The sequence below is a fragment of the Culex quinquefasciatus genome, chromosome 1 (assembly GCF_015732765.1).
Source record: "Culex quinquefasciatus strain JHB chromosome 1, VPISU_Cqui_1.0_pri_paternal, whole genome shotgun sequence".
NCBI lineage: Eukaryota > Metazoa > Arthropoda > Insecta > Diptera > Culicidae > Culex > Culex quinquefasciatus.
In genome coordinates, this window is record NC_051861.1 from 2,745,263 (window position 1) to 2,765,151 (window position 19,889).

At 35.6% G+C, this 19,889-nt stretch overlaps 1 protein-coding gene across 1 annotated transcript in view; it reads right to left on the reverse strand.

Annotated features, from left to right (window-relative positions):
* LOC6035194 (segmentation protein cap'n'collar) overlaps nucleotides 1-19,889 on the reverse strand; it is a 92,483-nt gene that overhangs the window by 52,818 nt on the left and 19,776 nt on the right. The window contains 2 exon segments of the mRNA XM_038249282.1: nucleotides 13,646-13,718; nucleotides 13,876-14,061. Coding sequence (XP_038105210.1) covers nucleotides 13,646-13,718; nucleotides 13,876-14,061 — 259 coding nt within the window.

The window sequence follows — 19,889 nt, forward strand, 5'->3', positions numbered from 1 at the left end:
ACGGCCTTTGGTCCCATTTAAACGCGTGTAATGAAAGGTCGTAAGAGCAATTTCGTACCGCCCATTTCAAATGTTGCTCCAGAATTCTCGGTCACCTTACACAACATTATCCAAAGAAGTCCCAAAGTAATAGCTCAAAAAGGTGAAGTTGAAAGTTTGTAACCAAAGGGAGTTTTTATCTCTTATCAAAAGAAATTAAAAATCAGTTTGAAATCTCTTCAATTTTCGTCTTTTTAACTGTACAAAATCGTGAGAATTAATTGAAAACCTGGCGCATGGTAAACTTTAATTTTTCATGAGGATTATGGAATAATGTTGTGTTTGTGGCTTTAAAGAAAATTTTATGTATTTTTTTGCAATTCCGTCGTGAAATAACTAACTTTTCCTGTCATTCTTGAACGACGAAATAGCCTACTTTTCTGTACCAAAAATAACAGAATCGAATAGCAACACTTTTCAAAATAAATGCTGAAAAGTTCTACTTTTCAGCACTCTAATGGGTGCTGAAAAGTTGAACTTTTCAGCACTTGTTTCGAAAAGTAACACTTTTCAACATTTTTTTGATTTAAACGATTTATTGACATAAAATTTTACTAAGTGTGTGTTTTTTGGAATTGCAAAAAATGTTGTATGGAACTCGTTGCAAAACTTGATTTTTTCAGCACTCTTCGTATTTATCCAACTCGGTGAACCTCGTTGGATAAATGTACGACTCGTGCTGAAAAAATCCTCTTTTTGCAACTTGTTGCATAAAATACTATTTTAATTTGCATTTTTTCACATAGAAAATTTACAATTCATGGAAAAATATAACTTGTCATGTCTCCGATTTTTGTTTTTTTTTGCAATAAATGTCAAAGTAGGTGAGGTACACAGATTGAGTTTGCCACTGGATAGACCAATTTGGCTCTCAAGATATAAAGCTGGGTTTTGAAATTTTAGGTAAATAATTGAATGCTTGAAATAATCAAAATATTTTTTTATAATTTTTGGAAAAGAACGTATTGCATATCGAACCTCTTGCTGACTTTAGAGAATATTTACTTCAGTTTAGACGTTATATTTTTTTTTATTGGAGTATTCGATGAATGATAATGGATTCTAGACCATTTTACAAAATTTCAAGCATTCCGTATGTTAAAGTGATCACAAGAAATATCATTCTTATGTTATAACAAAAGTAAGAATAATTGAACTAAAATTCAAATGACAAGTTCCTTTTTCCCCATTTATGTAACAGTCTCGAGTTTTGAAACTGTAAGAAATCACATTATTTTTATGAGGAAACAACATTCTGCAGGACATTATCGCAATCAAAATCCGAAAATCAGCATTGCATGTTTGATTCATTACTGCTCTTGTTTTTCAGCAGGGGGAAGGAAGGAAACCAAAGGCCATCAATCAAAAGCGCCGGAGCGGGAACGGAAACGACGATGTTTGCCATTTGCGAGACAGCTCGATGTCAGGTCGGTCGACATCAGGAATCCCTCTCTTCCTCCACCAGCACCACCGCCAAAAGCCATCAGCATTGATTTCGTGTTGTGCTGTTTCCGTCAAACTGAGACAGGGAGGGGGATCGTATGATATATTATCATTATTATACATTGCAATATTAATATACCGGGGGGGAAAATATGTGCAAAAATATTCCAACCGCCATTTCTTCCAACCTCGCTCGACAGCGGCCATTATTATTAATGTAGGCGCGCATATCTTCCTGTCCTCTGGCTCTATCTGCTCTTTTTCATTTTTTGTACGAAATGGCATCATAAAAATGGGAAACCACCCGCGAGGAACGCGCGCGAACGATCCGTGATCCATATCATCGCGCGCGGTTGAGGCCGCGGCATGCCAACAACAAACTTGATGAAATCTAATTTTCTCCCTCCTGCCGGTCCCTCTCTAGCCTCTTGGCCAGGAATCGAGAAAGTCGAGAGACCGCGCGCCCGGAACCCATATTCCGTGTGACGTTGATAGATGGTTTCACCACCACCGACACCACGCGGGATATCCCCGAGGGCCTGATCCGTTGTCGGCCATTGGCTGGTTGGACAGCTCGGAGGGAAAACTCATTAACCATTATCAGCATCGTGGTGGGAGCGATGCTGGTGGGGTTCTTTTTTTAGGATTCAGAATTATAAATTTAAAAGAAATATGAGATTTGAAAAGTAACATCAAATGCAACATGGCCGCCAATTATTAGCACTGTTGTCGTGCAGACATTGCCCCATAACAGTTTTCTCAAGTGGAGGTCCGATATCATCTTTATTACTTGTTTCATATTTTCAACCTAAGACCAACCAAGTTTTCTTCACAAGCCTCTACTTCTTATACCCACCAGTTTCGAAGATAAAAATCTCGACATTATATGAACGGTTTTTTACCCCCGGTTGGTGGTGGCATGTTCCTCCGCCATCTAGATAAGGACGCAGCGCCCAAAATGAATAATTAGTGCTTCTCGCTAGGTGGTTGATGTATTTCATTTCATATACCGCAACAAGAAAATGAGTTCGTAACTTGTAAGACAAAGGATTACAGACACACACGCAGACCGTGGAAATTTGCGGTGATGTACGATGATGGATTTTCTCAACCGAGGGAAAAAATGATGTTCACAGCGTAGTGAGTAATGGAAGTGGAATTTTTCATAAGCATTTTTAAATGCTTTTATAACAACCTCGATCTCACTAGATTTTTTGGCCAAATTTTCTCTAGTTTCTGTGTAATTGCATTTGAAGAACCTTCTGTTACCAAGCGGTTATTGATAAGGAAATAGTTGGAAGGAACACCAAATCTCTATGGACCAGTTATTCACACAAGCTGTAAAATTGTTATTTCGGTAAATAAAATGAATTGAATTGAATTATAACAACCAGATAAAAAATGTTGAAAAAAAGGCACAAGGAGCCTTAAATTTTCCATATATGATGTCTTGTAGACCTTAATAATAATAATACACTAATGATTTTTTTACAAAAATGGTACGTAAATATTAGAAAATCTGTAACTTTAGAAGGAATTTTAAGATCAATTTGGCGTCTTCGAAAAAGTTGTAGGTATTGATGGGGACTGTTAAGAAAAAAAACTAACTTAATCCACCTATGTGGTTAAAGCCTTCCTTACTTCTTACCAACAATGGCTGATATGATGAAATTGTACAAAAAAATCCTTTTTTTTAGATCCGGAATAAAAAAGTACATAAATGTCACTTAAATGGCCATATATCGAGACAGGGTTGCTAGATCTTCAATGTTTTGAACTAGTTGGAAAGGTTTTTTGATAACCTAATCAATGAAGGGTTGGATGGTGGATCCAGACATAGTTTACATACATTTAAGTGAGATCCGGCATCCAAAAAGTACATCAATATCACTTAAGTTTACATATCTCGAGACAGGGTTGCCAGATCTTCAATGTTTTGGACTCGTTGGAAAGGTCTTTTGATAACCTAACCAACGATGGGTCGGATGGTGGACCTGGACATAGTTTACATACATTTAAGTGAGATCAGTATATATGTGAAAACACATTTTTATACATAACTTTTGAACTACTTATCGAAACTTCAATCTGTATAAAACTCGATCTATGGGACCCTAAACCAAGTCGAATGCAACAGGTTCGGTCAAATCGGTTAAGCCAGTGCCGAGAATCATGAGCTAGTTTGTTGGTCACATACATACATACACACACATACACACACATATACACACACACATACACGCAGACATTTGTTCAGTTTTCGATTCTGAGTCGATATGTATACATGAAGGTGGGTCTACGATATTTTTATACAAAGTTCATTTTTAGATTAGGATTAAAGCCTTACCTCAGTGAGGAAGGCAACAAGCTCACGGAAAAAAATCATGCCAATTTTTTAATTAACTTTTTTTTACAAAAACTCAATTTCCCAAAACTGGTATTTTTTTCATTTTCGAGATTTATTTAAGGGGACCAAAACCCGCAACTTTTGAACCATAGAGAAGGATAGTCAAAAAATTTGCCGCCGAGGTATAAATTTTAGAAAAAAATAATGATTTTTGGAAAAAAAATCGAAATTTCATGCATACATTTTTTTGACTTTATTTTTTATGTAAATTTGAATTTGCAATCGAAAAGTACTTTACAGATTTTTTGGTAAACTATCTCCATTTCAAACAACAAACATTGATTTCAGTGAAATATTTGCAGTTTTTCGATTTTTAAAAGTATTGACCATAAGTGACTATTTCTGAAAATATTTTTACCTAGTTCTGCGACCCCATTTTTCCTAAAATTAAATAGTTGGTTGCTTATTAAATTACAAAAAAGCATTTTTCAATATTTCATCACCACCATCTTATTAGAGTAGCTTAGGAGTCATACTTACTATTACTTAGGCTCGACAATCAAAGATAAGACAAATAACATATTTTTATGTGATTCGTTTATCCGAAGTGAATTTTTTTTGAAGGCCTTCGGATAATCGAGTCTGGACTGTGCTGTCGCTCGAAGCTAGTCCGTCCCATATGTAATTTTGTCAATTTTGAGTTAATGATTGGATTTGGTTCAAAATCATGTAAACTATCAGAAAAACCAATAAAATTTAATACTTTAATCTAAAAAATCGGAGAAAATCCACTTTTTCGTAAAATTATTACGCATAGCCTTATGGGCGGGACAAATTTGACATGCGTTTTCTCGGCTTGCTGTTTTTACATATGGGACGGACTCGATTGTCACGGTTATTCTTTGTTTTGATTATCATAGGTTCAGTAATCAGAAGCACTTCCAGCAACTTCGGACATTTTAGGTTTTTATCCATTTTGATAGTCAGCTCAACCTCTTCGAAATTTTATCATATAATGAAATCATTAAAAAAATGTTGAAAAGTTATGCTAAACTAAAATGCTAATAACTTTAGAAAGTGTTACTAGATCTTTAAATGATTTTTCACTGGAATGGCGTATTAAATTTCATTAAAAACTGTATCAATGTGATTTTTATGTTGATTTGTGTTGGTAAAGGTAATTTCAGTAAAATCATAGATCTTAACGAAATCTTTGATTACAATTCTAAACGTTCTTAAATCGGCAATTACTTGGCGAATTTCACATTCCAGAGCCCACGCGTCGGCACTTTCAAACGTTTAAGGTCAATGGCTCTCCCGCTGGCTGGCATCTCGCTATCATTCAAAGTGACCGGTTTTGCAAACAAACGCGCTGGAAAATGGCGGGCATTGACAAACCTGCCGCGCGCAATCACACTCTTCAATGGGCCCCTTTAATTATCAATATCCCATTGTGTGTGACCCCCTCCGATATTAAATCTTTTCACAAAGTAATCAAAAAGCTTTCACGCCCACTTCTTCCTCCCTTCCCCTTCCCTCTCTTAATCCTCCCGGCAGCGGATTTACGGAAAAACTTTCCCATATATCCTTCTGAATACGCTGCCGCGGCCCGAGCTCGATCCAATCAAAACTTCACCGCATGGTTCCAGAGATCTCCGCCGTCCTCGGGACCCCCCTTCCTTGGTGTGGGAGCCTTGGAGTTTTGGTTCCCGACAGGGGTGGGAAATCGAAATTAACAAAGCGTGATTTCATACTTAATTTCAGAGGTTTTCTTTCATTCCAATTTTGTTGACATAAACTTTGAAAAATATTTGCAACGGCCTAAAATTTGCTAAAAAGTTTTTTCAGCTTTCCAAAAAATTTTGCGAAGCCTGCTAACTTTTCAGTTGATTCAGCCCATCTTTTTGTAAGTTTAAACAGCCTTGGCCAGTATCTCCGTGAGCAAGAAACAGACCAACGTTTATCTCAGAGAACATTCTAGAAGTTCCAATTTCCCATCCCTGACAATCTCTCCCCACACGGTCAGCCAACCAGCAAGGGCTCGACGGAACTTACCGCGCACTCAGATATACGAGAGTGGCCGCGCTGCCGCCGCCGACGATGATGAATTATGGGGGTAAAAGTTTCTTCACATTTGAAAAATAATCAAATCATGACAAGGTTATTTCACATTTTATGCTGCCTTCATTTTGGAGCGATTCTCGCATGTGTATGATATCTTTGAGGCCGTTGATGCTCACCAGCGGGATCCCAAGACATGCAATTAAGGTGCCCCTCTGCTGGGGACGACTCAACCTGGAGCCAATCCCACGGCGCGACACGACACCACCATGCGTTGGGGCTTGGAAAATGGAAGATATTATTTTTTAATTTTCTTCTGCGCGCACGGTGTGCATCTCCTCGAGGTTGGTTGGTTTTGATTGGAGCGCAGGAATCGGACACGATCAAATGGGATGAAACTATTATAAAACTCGATGTTATTTCGAATTGTTTAATTTTTTTTTTAAATTAAAAACCTAATTAAATAGTCTATTCCATAGCATGAGCAAATGAATCAGATTTTTTTTAAGAATCTTTTTAAGATGGTACTTTTTTCATAGAACACCCAAACAAAATATTGCTGCAAAGCGATGCAATATCAAGGTAATGACCTTGAATTGCAGCACTACTGCAAATTAATGATGAGATGATCTCACCATCTACCTTTCTGTACATCGTTGGATAGGTATTTGAATAACCTTAATGTCTTTTTTATGATCTGGAAAATTTTACTGAGATATCGTGACTCGTAGGAAAATTGGTTAAAAAATACTTCTGAGCAATTCTCTACGAAATCGATCTTTTTTCTTCAATTTTAATTTTTGAATTTGAATTTTCATCGATTTGGTGTCTTCGGGAAAGTTGTAGGTATGGATACGGACTACACTGGGAAAAAATGGTACACATTAAATAAAAATTGGTGATTTTTTATTTAACTTTTTGTCACTAAAACTTGATTTGCAAAAAAACACTAATTTATAAAAAAAAATTATGTGTTTTAGAGGACATCAAATGCCAACTTTTCAGAAATTTCCAGGTTGTGCAAAAAATCTTTGACTGAGTTATGAATTTTTGAACCAATACTGATTTTTACGAAAAATCGAAATATTGGTCGCAAACATTTTTCAACTTCATTTTTCGATGTAAAATCAAATTCGCAATCAAAAAGTACTTTAGTGAAATTTTGTTAAAGTGCACCGTTTTCAAGTTAAATCCATTTTTAGGTGATTTTTTTGAAAACAGTCGCAGTTTTTCATTTTTTTTTACCCACTTTTGAAAAAAAATATTTTTGAAGAGCTGAGAAAATTCTCAAAATTTTGCTTTTTGAACATTGTTGATACGACCCTTAGTTGCTGAGATATTGCCATGCAAATGTTTAAAAACAGGAAAATTTATGTTTTCTAAATCTCACCCAAACAACTCACAATTTTCTTACGTCGATATCTCAGCAACTAATGGTCCGATTTTCAATGTTAAAATATGAAGCATTCGTGAAATTTTCCGATCCTTTCGAAAAAAATATTTTAAATTTTTATTAAACCAAGACTAGCATTTTAAAAGGCCATAATATTGAATGTTTGGTCTTACAAAAGAAAGGTTTAAGGTTTGCTTTTGGAAAACGCTTTTCTCAGAAATCGTAAAAAAATCGTACACGGCGGGGAATCGTCCCAGAAAAAAACCCTATTACTAATTTGAAGGTTTTGATGCGCTCTATCGTTTGAATTTTGGCCCGAAACCCGGAACTCAAAGCCTGATTTTCGAGAGCTTTTTTATTGAAATACTTGTACGATGTCTGTATCCGCACTTAAAAAAATGTTTCTTCCATAATTGGAAAACCGCTCGTAAAACCCACAATTTTTATATTTTAGATTTGTAGCCTGGGGTCGAAACGAACATTCTATTTTTCGATTCACAATTTTCGACCAGCCATTTTAGAGGTAGTTTTTGGACTATTTTACAGATAACACTATCAAGTTAAAAGAATTCAGTTTCAAACAAAAAGCCATTCGAAAACATGCGCCAATATCTTCTTGGGCCCAAAATTTGAAGCTTTTTCAAAATTTATTTCCAGAGATATAGTCATATTAGTGTTTTACGTCTTATTTTTACCCAATTTTTTCCTGTAAAATTTTTGGTTTTATACAGAATCATATACTGAACATCAAATTCAAAGTCCCAGCCCATTCTCGATCGAAAGCATTTGGTATGAATTGTATTCGAGTAAATTTTGGTATTGATCAGATAATTGGTTCAAAAGTTAGAGCTGTGTGATTTTTCTTTATATACAGGATAAATTTCTCAAAAAATGTTAGGGATCATTCAGAATCATTCTCCCCAATGATTTATTTACAACTTCACTCGAATTTATCTTTCCAACTGAGTGTTCACGACTCGATCAAACTTCTCAACAAATTCTACATCGATTGTATATAGCCACATTGGTGTTTCACGTTTTATTTTTTCCCTATTTTTGCCTATTAAATTTTTGGTTCAATACAGAATCATATACTGAACATCAAATTTGAAGTCCCGGCTCGTTCTCGCTGGAAAGATCGACAAGTCGAAGCATAAACGCCAGCACATTTACGATGCGCGTGAAAGTTTTCTTTCTGGTTTCTCATAGTAGATCGACAAAGTGCAATATGGATACATATTTTTTTCAAGTTAATCATAGATTAACATTAAAGACTGAGTACCCTTTTTTTCTAATAATGTCAATCCAATATGTTTTTCTTTGGAATTAGAAAAAAAATTAATAATTCGAGGTTTAGTCTAAAAAGATTCGAAGCTTTAGGTTAAATTCTCATTGGGTGATATAACTATGTTTTTGAAAAATTAATTGCACCAATATATTTGTCGGAGTTTCATCATTTTGTAAGAAAGGATATATTTCAACTCTGGTGATATTAAATCAGGTTTTTAGATTCCTAACAGACTCTCTAGCACAATAAAGTGCATCCAAGGAACTGTTCTACATGACTTGAGAACATTTTTTTAAAGGTTACCTCAAAAGGGCACCATCATTCCCGAGAAATTGAATCTCATTATGTTTTGCCTCCCCGGGCAACCTGATGGCTTCATTGGCCAACCACAAGCTGCCCGTTTTTCGACACTATCGTATTAAAACCATCATCATAATTGCGTTAATGAGCTTATGTCACTACTACGAGGAGTTTGTGTTCTTTGAATTCCACCAGGAAACCACTCACGCACATTTGTCATCTGCTGTCAACGGTTCCTCTCTCCCGTCTGTCTGTCTGTGTGGATAATTCTATTAAGCACTCCTAATTTGGAGCCAAAAATTGCTTCGGAAAAAGTCAAAAACGCAGTCACACCTTTTTCTCCTTTCAACTCATGCTAACCATATGACGCTGCATTTCGAACCAACACTCCTTCCCAAAATGAGCTTCAGCTAGTATTTTTGGTGCTTCCGAAAAAAAAAAACTTGGAAAAAGTAGCATCTAATCATGAAACGCACTTTTGCGGTTATGCTCATTTTAAAATGACTTTCCGGAATCGACCACAAGTTTCGTTATCATCTTCCGCTAACAGGTTAATGCCAGGCCAGGTGTGTGTCAGGTGAGATAAACTCTTCTTTGCCGGAAAAAAATAGCTTTGGAAAGATGTCTAAATTTTGCGCTCGGAATGCGAAATGAGCGCCAAAATTGGACCCAAGCACAAAGAAATTGTCGGCATTCATATTCATCACTGGTGACACCCGCACAAAGGGAGATTTATGTTTTTTTCCTTGACAGTTTTCCTTCCTCTAATGCATTTTAGATTAGATGTCCGACTGAATAATAAAACGGGCTGCTCCATTCCGCTCCATCCAGCAGCGAAAACCGTCTTTTCTTTTCTGCCTCAGCTCACAAGGAGATTGGAGGTTGGGACCAACGGCAGCCCCAAGAAGTTCCATTTTCCCAACCATTATTTTTTATTATTAATGTATTATTGTGTCGCTGCTGGAAACGAATCATGCGCACACACTGCTGTTTGGTTCGTTTCGTTTTCTAATAAGGAAATAGATCCATCCATCTACAAATACACACAAACACACACACACACTCTCTTTCGCAGGAGCGGCTTTTCCCCCTCGCGTCGGATCTTTTCAGCATTTCTACCTCTCTTCACAAGGGGTGGAAAATGTGCAAGTTCATTTTGCGTTCATTTTTCATCTCAATGGCGCGGTACATTGTGCGTGTGTTCTTTTCTTCTTTTCTTTCTCCTAATATCACTACTTTTCTGCTTCTTCTTGCTGCTGTTCTTGTCGGTTTGATGTTTGTTAGATATGCTGCTGCTGCTGCTGCCGTTGGTGGTGTTATTTTCACCAGCCAGCATAAGACCGCGATAAGACCGTGGCTAATATTAATGCCGAGCTGCCTGACTGGCTGATGGCTTTGCGGGTTTGGCGAGGCTTGTGGGATCAGGGAATGCTCACGTGCGGTACGTTGTGGAGGAGAGTGTGTGCTTTTATTAGATTTTGTTTGCGTAAATGGAACAGAATTTTGGAAATGGTTATCACCACTTTTGCAGAGCTAATAAATACGTGCAAATATCTTCTTGTGTTAACAATAACTCCAAACAATTACATAAGTGTTTTATTTACAGTTTTAGCATACTTCTGGAGCAACACGAGAAAAGGGCGGATAAGCATTTTGACAGTTTGGACTATTTTGTTAATTCTTAAGCTTCAGAAAACTTTTTTACAAAACTCGAAGTGTAAAACAATAGCTGGCCTCCCCAGCTACCTCTCAACACTTCTGGATTTGTTGAATAGTTACTTGTTGTCTCAGAACTTGCAAAATAGTTGCAGCTGTCAAAATGCTTATGCGCCCTTTTCAAATGTTGCTCCAGACTTTATATAACATAATCAGAAATCAACAATCATATGTCGCTCTCTATTTAATTTAGGAAACTACAACTCTGTAGGTTGTTAAAATGCAAGGCTGTAATGTAAGGATCTTCATATAAGCAAAAAAATGTATTAGGTTCATTTTGGAATTATTTTAAAGACATATAAAGTATCAATAATAGTCCTAAAAGGTTTTGTCTCGACACCAAAGTATTTGATCTTGGTAGATTTTTTCACAATGAATCCTAATCTGAGCCAAGGTTGCATAAATGGTCACAAATTTTAGCGTCGCACTTTTCAAGTATTGATATCTGCAATAATTCTCTTCACATCCACGTTTGAAAGTTTTAGAAAATATTAATGGAAATTTCCCCACTATTTAAATAACGTAAAATTTTGCTAATTGCTCAAGAGCAAATTTTACTTTAATAAATTGGCTGTATCTCTGTTATTACTAAATGCTTGTTTTTTTTTGTTTTTGTTGAAGAAATAAAAAAAAGTTACAGGCTTAGTTTTCTTATTTTTTTGCAGATATTCCCACTTCAATTGAATAATGTAGATTTTGTGTATTCAATAGTTGCAAATATTTTTCATATTTTTTGAGATATTTAAAAAAAAAAATTCTGGAACTGATCTGAGGTCAGAGGAAAATTTTCGTTCTGGATGCGACAAATGCAAACAAATAAAAAAAAAGTCAAATTAAAATTTCCGTTAAGCCGAATTTCTAAATTTTTAAACAAGAAGTATCACTGAATGCTTTATTCATTACTACAATTATGCTACTGTCAAAAATTTGCAAAACATCATAGAAATGAATAAAATATTAGTTTCCTTAAAGTTTTAAATCGTTTTTCGATCTGTGGTCCTGATTTTCAAAATTTGATAAAAACTCTTATTAAGGCTCTGGAAGGCCATGGCGGCCATGTTTGTTTTATAAAAACATTTAAATCTTGGTTCAGAAGTTTTCAATCAAAAAATGGTTTTCCTTGTGTTGAAGCATTTTACATATAGTGATTATTTTTGCCTTCCTCACCTTACGGAGGAAAGGCTATAAAATCACTCGAAAAATGAACTTATTAGTTTGGCCTCGTAGACCCACCTTCACGTATACATATCGACTCAGAATCATGTTCTGAGCAAATGTCTGTGTGGATGGACAAAAAAAATTGTCACTCGATTATCTCCGGACTGGATAAACGGATTTCGACCGTATTAGTCTCATTCGATCCGTCTTGGGGTCCCCTAGGTCTCTAATTAAAATCAGCAAGTTTAGTTAAGTACTTCAAAAGTTATGCTTAAAAAACGATTTTGGCGTGTGTCCTGAAGATAGTAAAAAGGGTGTTTTTTGCAAGAAAATCTATCATGTTATACATTTTCAGGAAGGAAGTAAAAAGACCTTTCCAATGAGCCCAAAACATTGAAGACCTAACAACCCTATCAAATGTTATTAGCACTTAAGTGTTATTTATACACTTTTTGGAGGCCGGATCTCAGATATTTCAATGAAAATGATGTCCGGGTTCATTATGCAACCTGTCATTAGTTAGATAATCGAAAGACCTTTTAAATGATCCTAAAACATCGAGGATCTGACAACCCTACCAAAAGATATTAGCACTTAAGTGTTATTCATACACTTTTTGGAGGCCGGATCTCAGCTATTTTGATAGAAATATTGTCTGAATCTTCCATGCGAACTATCGTTGAATAGGTTTTTTATCAGACTTTCCCGATGATCCAGAAATATTGAATGTCTGCGAACCCTATCAGAAGAAATGAGTAATAAAGTTGATTTGTTAAACATGTCAAGGGGGAATGTTCCTATTTTTACTGAATGTATTTACATTATGAATGTGAGGAAGGCACCAACCACCTAAAGGTGGATTAAGTAACATTTTTCATATCAATTTACTATTTCTGGACCCTGAATTCAGAACCATCATTGACAGTCATTGCCCCAAAAGTGAAAGACACCATGATCTACCACCTTAAATGAAAAATGGAAATAATTATTTATATTTTATTAAATGGGCCATTGCAAGTTTTGATATCTTTCAAAAAATTTCAGAAATCAGGGGCAAAAAATTATAGCTGAAATCAAAATTTCATTGGAAAAAAACTTTTTACAAGTTTCCAAGCAATGGTTGGTTGAAAAATTAGTGCTTACTGGGAGTACTTGTTCAATTCAATTCAATTTATTTTATTTAGAAAATAAAATACAATTTTACATCTTGTGTGATCGGCTAATTCATAGAGATTTGGAGTTTCTTGCTACTTTTTCTTGTTTATTGACCGCTTGGTGATTTCGATGGATTTACCTAGAAAAACATTTTTTGCACAATTTTTATTATTTATTACGGACTTGAAAAATTTGAATCTAATTTGATATTAGCATACATTACATTGTGTAAATTAAATTTCAAGTTTCTGCCTCCTCCATAGGTAAACAATTAAATTTTATCTAAAAAAAATATTGTACATTTCAATGAAACTATTTTGAACACATTGTATAACGTTTATTTTTAAAGAAGGGTTTTTTGGTTTCCATAAATTCTTTGTGATTTGCAATAATGTTTTAATGAATACAGCATTTTATATTTATTTATGCTTCAAAATTTGTAAATAAGGCTTGCAATTAAAAATTTCATTTTTCTAGAGTTGTGCCCTTCCTCTCTTGACTTCGTCCAGAGTCGAAACACATAAACTTTAAAAATATTTGCAGGCCTAACTTGGAAAACATATGTGTTATGAATTATTTTGTTTCAAAGTGCGCATTTTTTTGTATTGAAAAATCGAAGTTGGTAACATTTGTGTAAGCCGACCTTTTGAAAAAAAAAATCATTTTCATGATCATCTTCATCTGAATCGCCCACCGTTTGCAAATTTGTGTAAAAATGAAAAATCTCCCAAAAATTTGTACTCACCAGTTTCGGTATCAATCGTGTACGACAGTCCGGCCCATGGATCTTCCTCGGGTTCCTTCTTATCATCCTTTTTCTGCGGTGATTCGGTTATCAGAGAAAAGAGTACGCAGCGTGCGGGCCACCGAAAAATAGAAACAGAAAATATCACAACCCTCATTAGTCACAGAGCGCCACCGCCGTCGCTGGGGCCTATTTCACAACCGCCAACCGGTTTAGTCCGGAAGCCTCACCTTATCGTCGTCGTTCTTGATCTCCAGCAGCACTTTGAGCTTCTCCAGGTCGTCCGAACTGTCGGCACCTCCCTTGGCTCCGGCCACGGCACTGCCGGTTCCACCGGACACCACAGCCGTCGGTGGGGTCAACGTAAAGCCCAGGTCCACGTCCTGCTTCCACAGCACCTCGATCAGGTCCATTTCCTGCAAGTGAAGAAGAGGGGTGGGAAATACGCCGTATTAGTTGTGAGTGTCGTGCACTTGAACTTGACCGTCGACGATCGCTGACGTCAGGGTCGTACTCTGCTGCCAGCTCGTTGAACATGCTTCATCTCGATTCTAGAGCATCGATCTTCAATCGAAGCGCCCTGTATGATCTAACTATTCTACAAAAAATGCGATATCTTTTAATTTGCCCTGAACAAACGACTCGCCAATTTTGTTCGTTGAAAACAACTAAATCAGACGAGAGCTCGAGAGTGGGCCTCGCAGATGATAAGAGCCCTTATCAGTTTGCAGCGGCGGTGGCGGCGTACAACTTTACAATCTACGAAAAATATACATAAACTGATAGCAAGACAAGAGATTGCGACTCCCGGCGGACTGCGCGCACCTTTTTTGGCACAGCACAATCTCGTCTGAACGTTCAACGCTGAGCGAGCTTGCATGCAAACTTGAATGCGATTTTGTTTTCGATAACTGATAACAGGGTTGTTTTGGTCTAGTCTAGGGAAATCAAGATGATTCGGATAACAACAAATCTGGAGTTTTTTTTTTGAAAAGGTCCAATAAACCAAATTTCCAGTTTTTGCTTTTTGGGTGTTTTTTAAACCACCTTGTCAGGGGTATTGAAAAACACCCAAAAACCAAAACGTGAAAATTTGGTTTATTGGACCTTTTCAAAAAAAAAAAAACTCCAGAAATAAAGTTAGACTGAAAGACCTGAAGTTGATGTTAGAAGTAAGTAAAGACATTTATGTGTGTGTTTAAGATAATTTTTAAAATAATTTCCAATTTCAACAGGAATTTTGAACGACAATGTTTTGGTTTAGTAGTTATCTTCAAAGAGCATTATATGTTTGGGTACAGTCCAGACTCAATAATCCGAATGCCTTGGAAAAATTTCACATCAGATAATCGAATCTTTGAATAATAAAATTTTGTCCTATTTTTAATTGTATGATCCCTAAGTCATGCTGAGTATTTTAGATTTTTTTTATCGACCAAAATAACGGTGATAAAGCATGAGCATGAGCATGAGCATGGTTGACTGCCAATGAGCTGCTACTCCGTTCGACTCGAGAACAGAACACTGATGAAGTCTGCAAGTAGTAGACGAAATACGTATCTGTCAAGATATTAAAAATATATAGCGGAATTAAAAGGAACAACTCGTCTCTTTGTATTCACATATTTTTTTGTTATTTAGTAGGCAATCAAATATTCAAATTTGATTAAAATGCGGTAGCAGAACTCAGTTTGATTATAAAGTAAGTAAATAATTTAAAAAAAGTGTTTTTTTTCCTAATTCGAAGTCCCTACAAACCTTCGGATAATCGAAACTTTGGATAATCGAGTCTGGAATGTATAAGTTTTGGCCAACATTTTTAAATTGTATACAAAAATGCTTAAAACAACCAAACCAAATTACTGGAAAAGTATGAAAAGAAAAATAATATTCTAAAAACACGAATGAACATTTTGTCAGCGAAACCAAAGTTGTCGTCGTTCGTAAATATTTGTTGTTTTTTTTTAAGTTAAACTGAAACAAATTCTTCCAAATATTGTAGAATGTTTTTATTGGTGTCTTAATTTAAATCGTTAGGCTTAAATATCTCCCCATGAATGCTGTAAAGTGTTCGAGGAATATTCAATAAAGATGGCGATAATTTAGAAAGTTCGGTTATTGAGAAAATGGATTAATTAATTATTTAGTCAATCAACCACTAAAATATGACTAACATGTGCTCGTTGAACCCGAATTTGACTTTGAAAAAAATAAATAAAAGAAACTGAACAGTTAAAGCTAGGCGTCTCAAAATAATTTTGAAACTTTTAATTGAAAAAACAACTGGACAGATGTGAAATGTATTTCAAAACACTTTTTTCATCTCCTGCAAATATGTACTGACAAACAGTCTGAAACAGCTGCATAAGTGTTACAACTATATCTCCTCCTCTAGCAATCATACCCCAGGGCTATTTCCATACTAAACGATCAAAAACATGCAGCCAATTATTCAAATTTTGCATCAGATAACGTTCCAATCAAAACAAAGCCATTCCATTTTGCAGACATCGCAGCCAACGATCGGCCACCTCGGACAGACCCCAAAGGACAACCTGTTTCGTCCGCCGTCCGTCATCCCACGACCGCCACCGCCAAGTGTACGAAAATAAACACAATTAATAAAGATTAAGCGCAACAAACAACCAATCGAAACCGATCTCCCCAAGCTAAGTAGTGAGAGAGCACTTTTTTCATTTCATAGTTCGTTTATGGTGCTGACAGTTTGTCTATAATGTCCAGGCATCAATTTCACCTCTTCCAAACAAAAAAAAGCTCCAAACTTTGCGCTCCACCTATCAGTTCGACGAGATCTCTCCAAGCTCGAGTCACACTGCTTCTGCTGCAGAAGTAGTCGAGTGCAGCTCAGCCAAAGCAGTGAAGAAGAAAGGAGAGAGACTCGCCACCGAAAAAAACCTCAAGCTACTTGAGAGGTTCGATTTAATAGGCCCAAAATTAGACAGATTAAAATTGAATAAATATTTAGGCACCCCACAACAGCGTTTGAGGGGTCCAAGTCCCAGTCAAAGGACTGTTTGAAGAACTGCCCCCCTTCCCCAACTCCAAGCCCTCGTATACACAGCTTCGAGACGTGATTAATAACAAAAGAGCTTAACTTTTAAACTATATCGGGCACCACCCCCGCTCTCGCTCCCTCTGTTGTAACACTGTCTCACATTCCAACATATTTTTTTTATTTCCAGCGTCGTACATATGTGAAATGGATTCACGCAACCGAAACCGAACAAAGCAACCCAAGAATGATTTATCACCTTAGGCTCCGCCTCTCTCACTTGGTTTGGAACAACATAGCAACCACACAAAGACCCTCGCCGTACATACAGGATAGAGCGGGACAGCGAACGAAAAGAAAAAAGCATAAAAAACAACAACATAAAATCGAGCGTTTACGAACGAAAGTAAATAAAGCGAAGAAGCTTGAAGGTATTAGTGGCGCATAAAAGCTCCAGCAAGGATCAACACAGTCACACCACACAGCATAGCAAGCCACGCCGGCGATGGTGGAAAACGAACGCAAACATGCGAAAGCTTTGCGAGCGGGAAGCTTTGCGTGGCGTTAGTTGCTACCGGTTGATCACAGATGGCGACGCTGAGAGTTTGGTGGGTGGTTGGACGATTTGATGGAGCTGTTTCGTCGCCGGCTTTGCGATGTCTTTGGTTTTGATCGCTTGTTTACATTAGAATAAAATATTGTAAAATTAAATGCGTAAAAGTTAGACCAAAAATGTATAACTTTTCCCTAATTTGGAGATTTCATTACTTTTATTTTTTTAGGAATCATATCAAAACATTCTATTATTTTTTTGATTCCAAACGGTTTTTAATACATTTTACTTTGATAACCTTGATTTTGCTTTTGATATTTTCTGTAAACCGTTATTATTCAAATACTTTTTTACTGGTAAACTTTCTCTCAAGCTTTATATAATAATTGAAGGAAATTCATATTTTAAATCCAGGAATGATATTTTTAAATAAAAAGTCACAGTTATTTATTGCACACCTTTAATCCAAAGTTTGTTTATGTGAATAGACATAAACGGACCATTTCTAAGGCTGACATTGACCTTATTCAAATTCTTCTAGAAAATAAATCGAATTTTCATAGTTTTTTTGTAAAAATGAAAAAGGAGGTGAAATATTTTTGAAATTGATAATTCGTAAATTGAACGAAAATGGATCGAAAAACTGCTTTGTTTACAAATGGCGCTTAGGTTCATTCGAAAATTAACTTGAAAACCATGTTGTTTTTTTTTAAATCAAAAATGCTGTTTTTTATGTATTTAAAAAATATATCATTTTTTTTTTCGTTATGAAGCATAAATAAAATAGCACATTCAACTAGAAGTTTGTTCGTATTTGATACGAATGCATGCTATTTAAAAAAACAGTCCTGAATTTAAAATTTGAAAAAAAATATCTGCAGAACACGCACCAACAGTTTCATTTAATAACAATAACAACAAATTACAAAATTACAACAGTTTCATATTAAAATTATAAGTTTTGCCGAATGTTTCTAAGGTTTGGAGTAATTCTAACCCTTATTCTAGAATTTTTGCTTTAACTTAGAAATTTTCTTTTTTGCCATTTCTTCTTATTGTTTAACTTGCCAAACATACTTTTTCCTCTCAATGTTAAAATAGGACAGAGTTTTGAAGTTAATTCAAATGCTCTTTGCATTATTTCTCTTTTATGTATTGCACAATAAAATGCATTATTAAAATGGAGCCGAAAATGTTTCGAAACGGCACAAAAACATTGATTTGCTCAGAATTAAATTCTGTTCCGATATGTATAGGTGCGGCTAGCAGGCGTAATTCAAAAATTATTTTTGGATTAATTTTATGGCCTTTTCTCAGTGAGGGACCCGAGCATGGGTAAATAACAAGGGAAATGCGTATGGTATCAATACTAAATTTTCGTATTCCTGGACCCTTTAAAATTTGTCTTAAGAATTATGCAAGAGCAAAATGTGATATCATACCAATTTAAGGTATTGTTTTGATATTGCAAAATTGCAGAATTTGTCAATGGTCGAACACCACATTTTGGTATTCTTTTGGTATTACAGTATTTTATCAAATTCCTCTTAAACTATGGGAAAATTTTGACCAATTTTGACAAAATAGTTAATTTTGCGCTAAAATGATGTCTCAAAGCGAATGCTTTCATTGAAAACCGGAAATTTCAAACTTGATTTTAAACATTTTTGATGTACCCCTAAAGAAAATTATGGAAAATTTTCTAAGTCAGGATGGCACATTTTGGTATTATTTTGGTATTGAAAGGTTTCATCAAATTCCTCTAAAACTATGGGAATTTTTTATATAAATTTTGATGAGATAATTAATTTTGCGCTAAAATGACTTGAAACCCAAAAATGTTAAAGCTGATTTTCAATTTTTTTATATACCCACTAAGATTTATTTTTAAACTTTGAAATTTCTCTTGGTTGGGATAACCAAATACTTCGAAAAACGAGTTAATCGACAGATTATTGAATTTTGGTGAATTTCAATACAGTTTCATTTTAATAACACTTATTTTTCAATCTTGATATTTTTTAGAATCTTCAAGAATTTCAAGCACAGGCCGTTCATCAATAACAAATGCATTCGATGTGGTGAAGAATATCACTAAGAACAACATGGAATCATCAGGTGAGTAGATTTGGCTGCTGGATATGGATCATTTCCGTTTTTTCACTAACTGTAATTGTTGCACTAAAAATGGTATGAAAATACCAAATTTTGGTATTTCTTGTGCAAATACCAGCGACCAAAATGTGCTTTTGGTTGCCCAGTAATAGATGATAAAATACCATGAAATCACCAAAAAATGTGGAAAACCACAGGAATACCAAAATCTGATTTTCCAAGGGCGCGGGAATACCTAAAAATTAAACCATGTCAATACCAAGTTTTGGTATTCAAGCAATGTTCAAAAATCCAGAAGACCTCCAGAAGGTATTGAAATGGTTTTATTTTGAGGTATTATTTTACCCTTGGAATAACATGGTTTGGTATTGTTGTGCCCTTCCACATACAAGACTTTGGTATGATTTCATGGTATTTTACCATCTATTACTGGGCAACCAAGGGCACATTTTGGTTCCTGTTATTTGCCCAAGTAATACCAAAATTTGGCATTCCCGTGTTATTTACCCCTGCTCGGGCGAGGCAAAAAGCTTGCCCCCTTTTTTTTGAAAAAATATGCATTT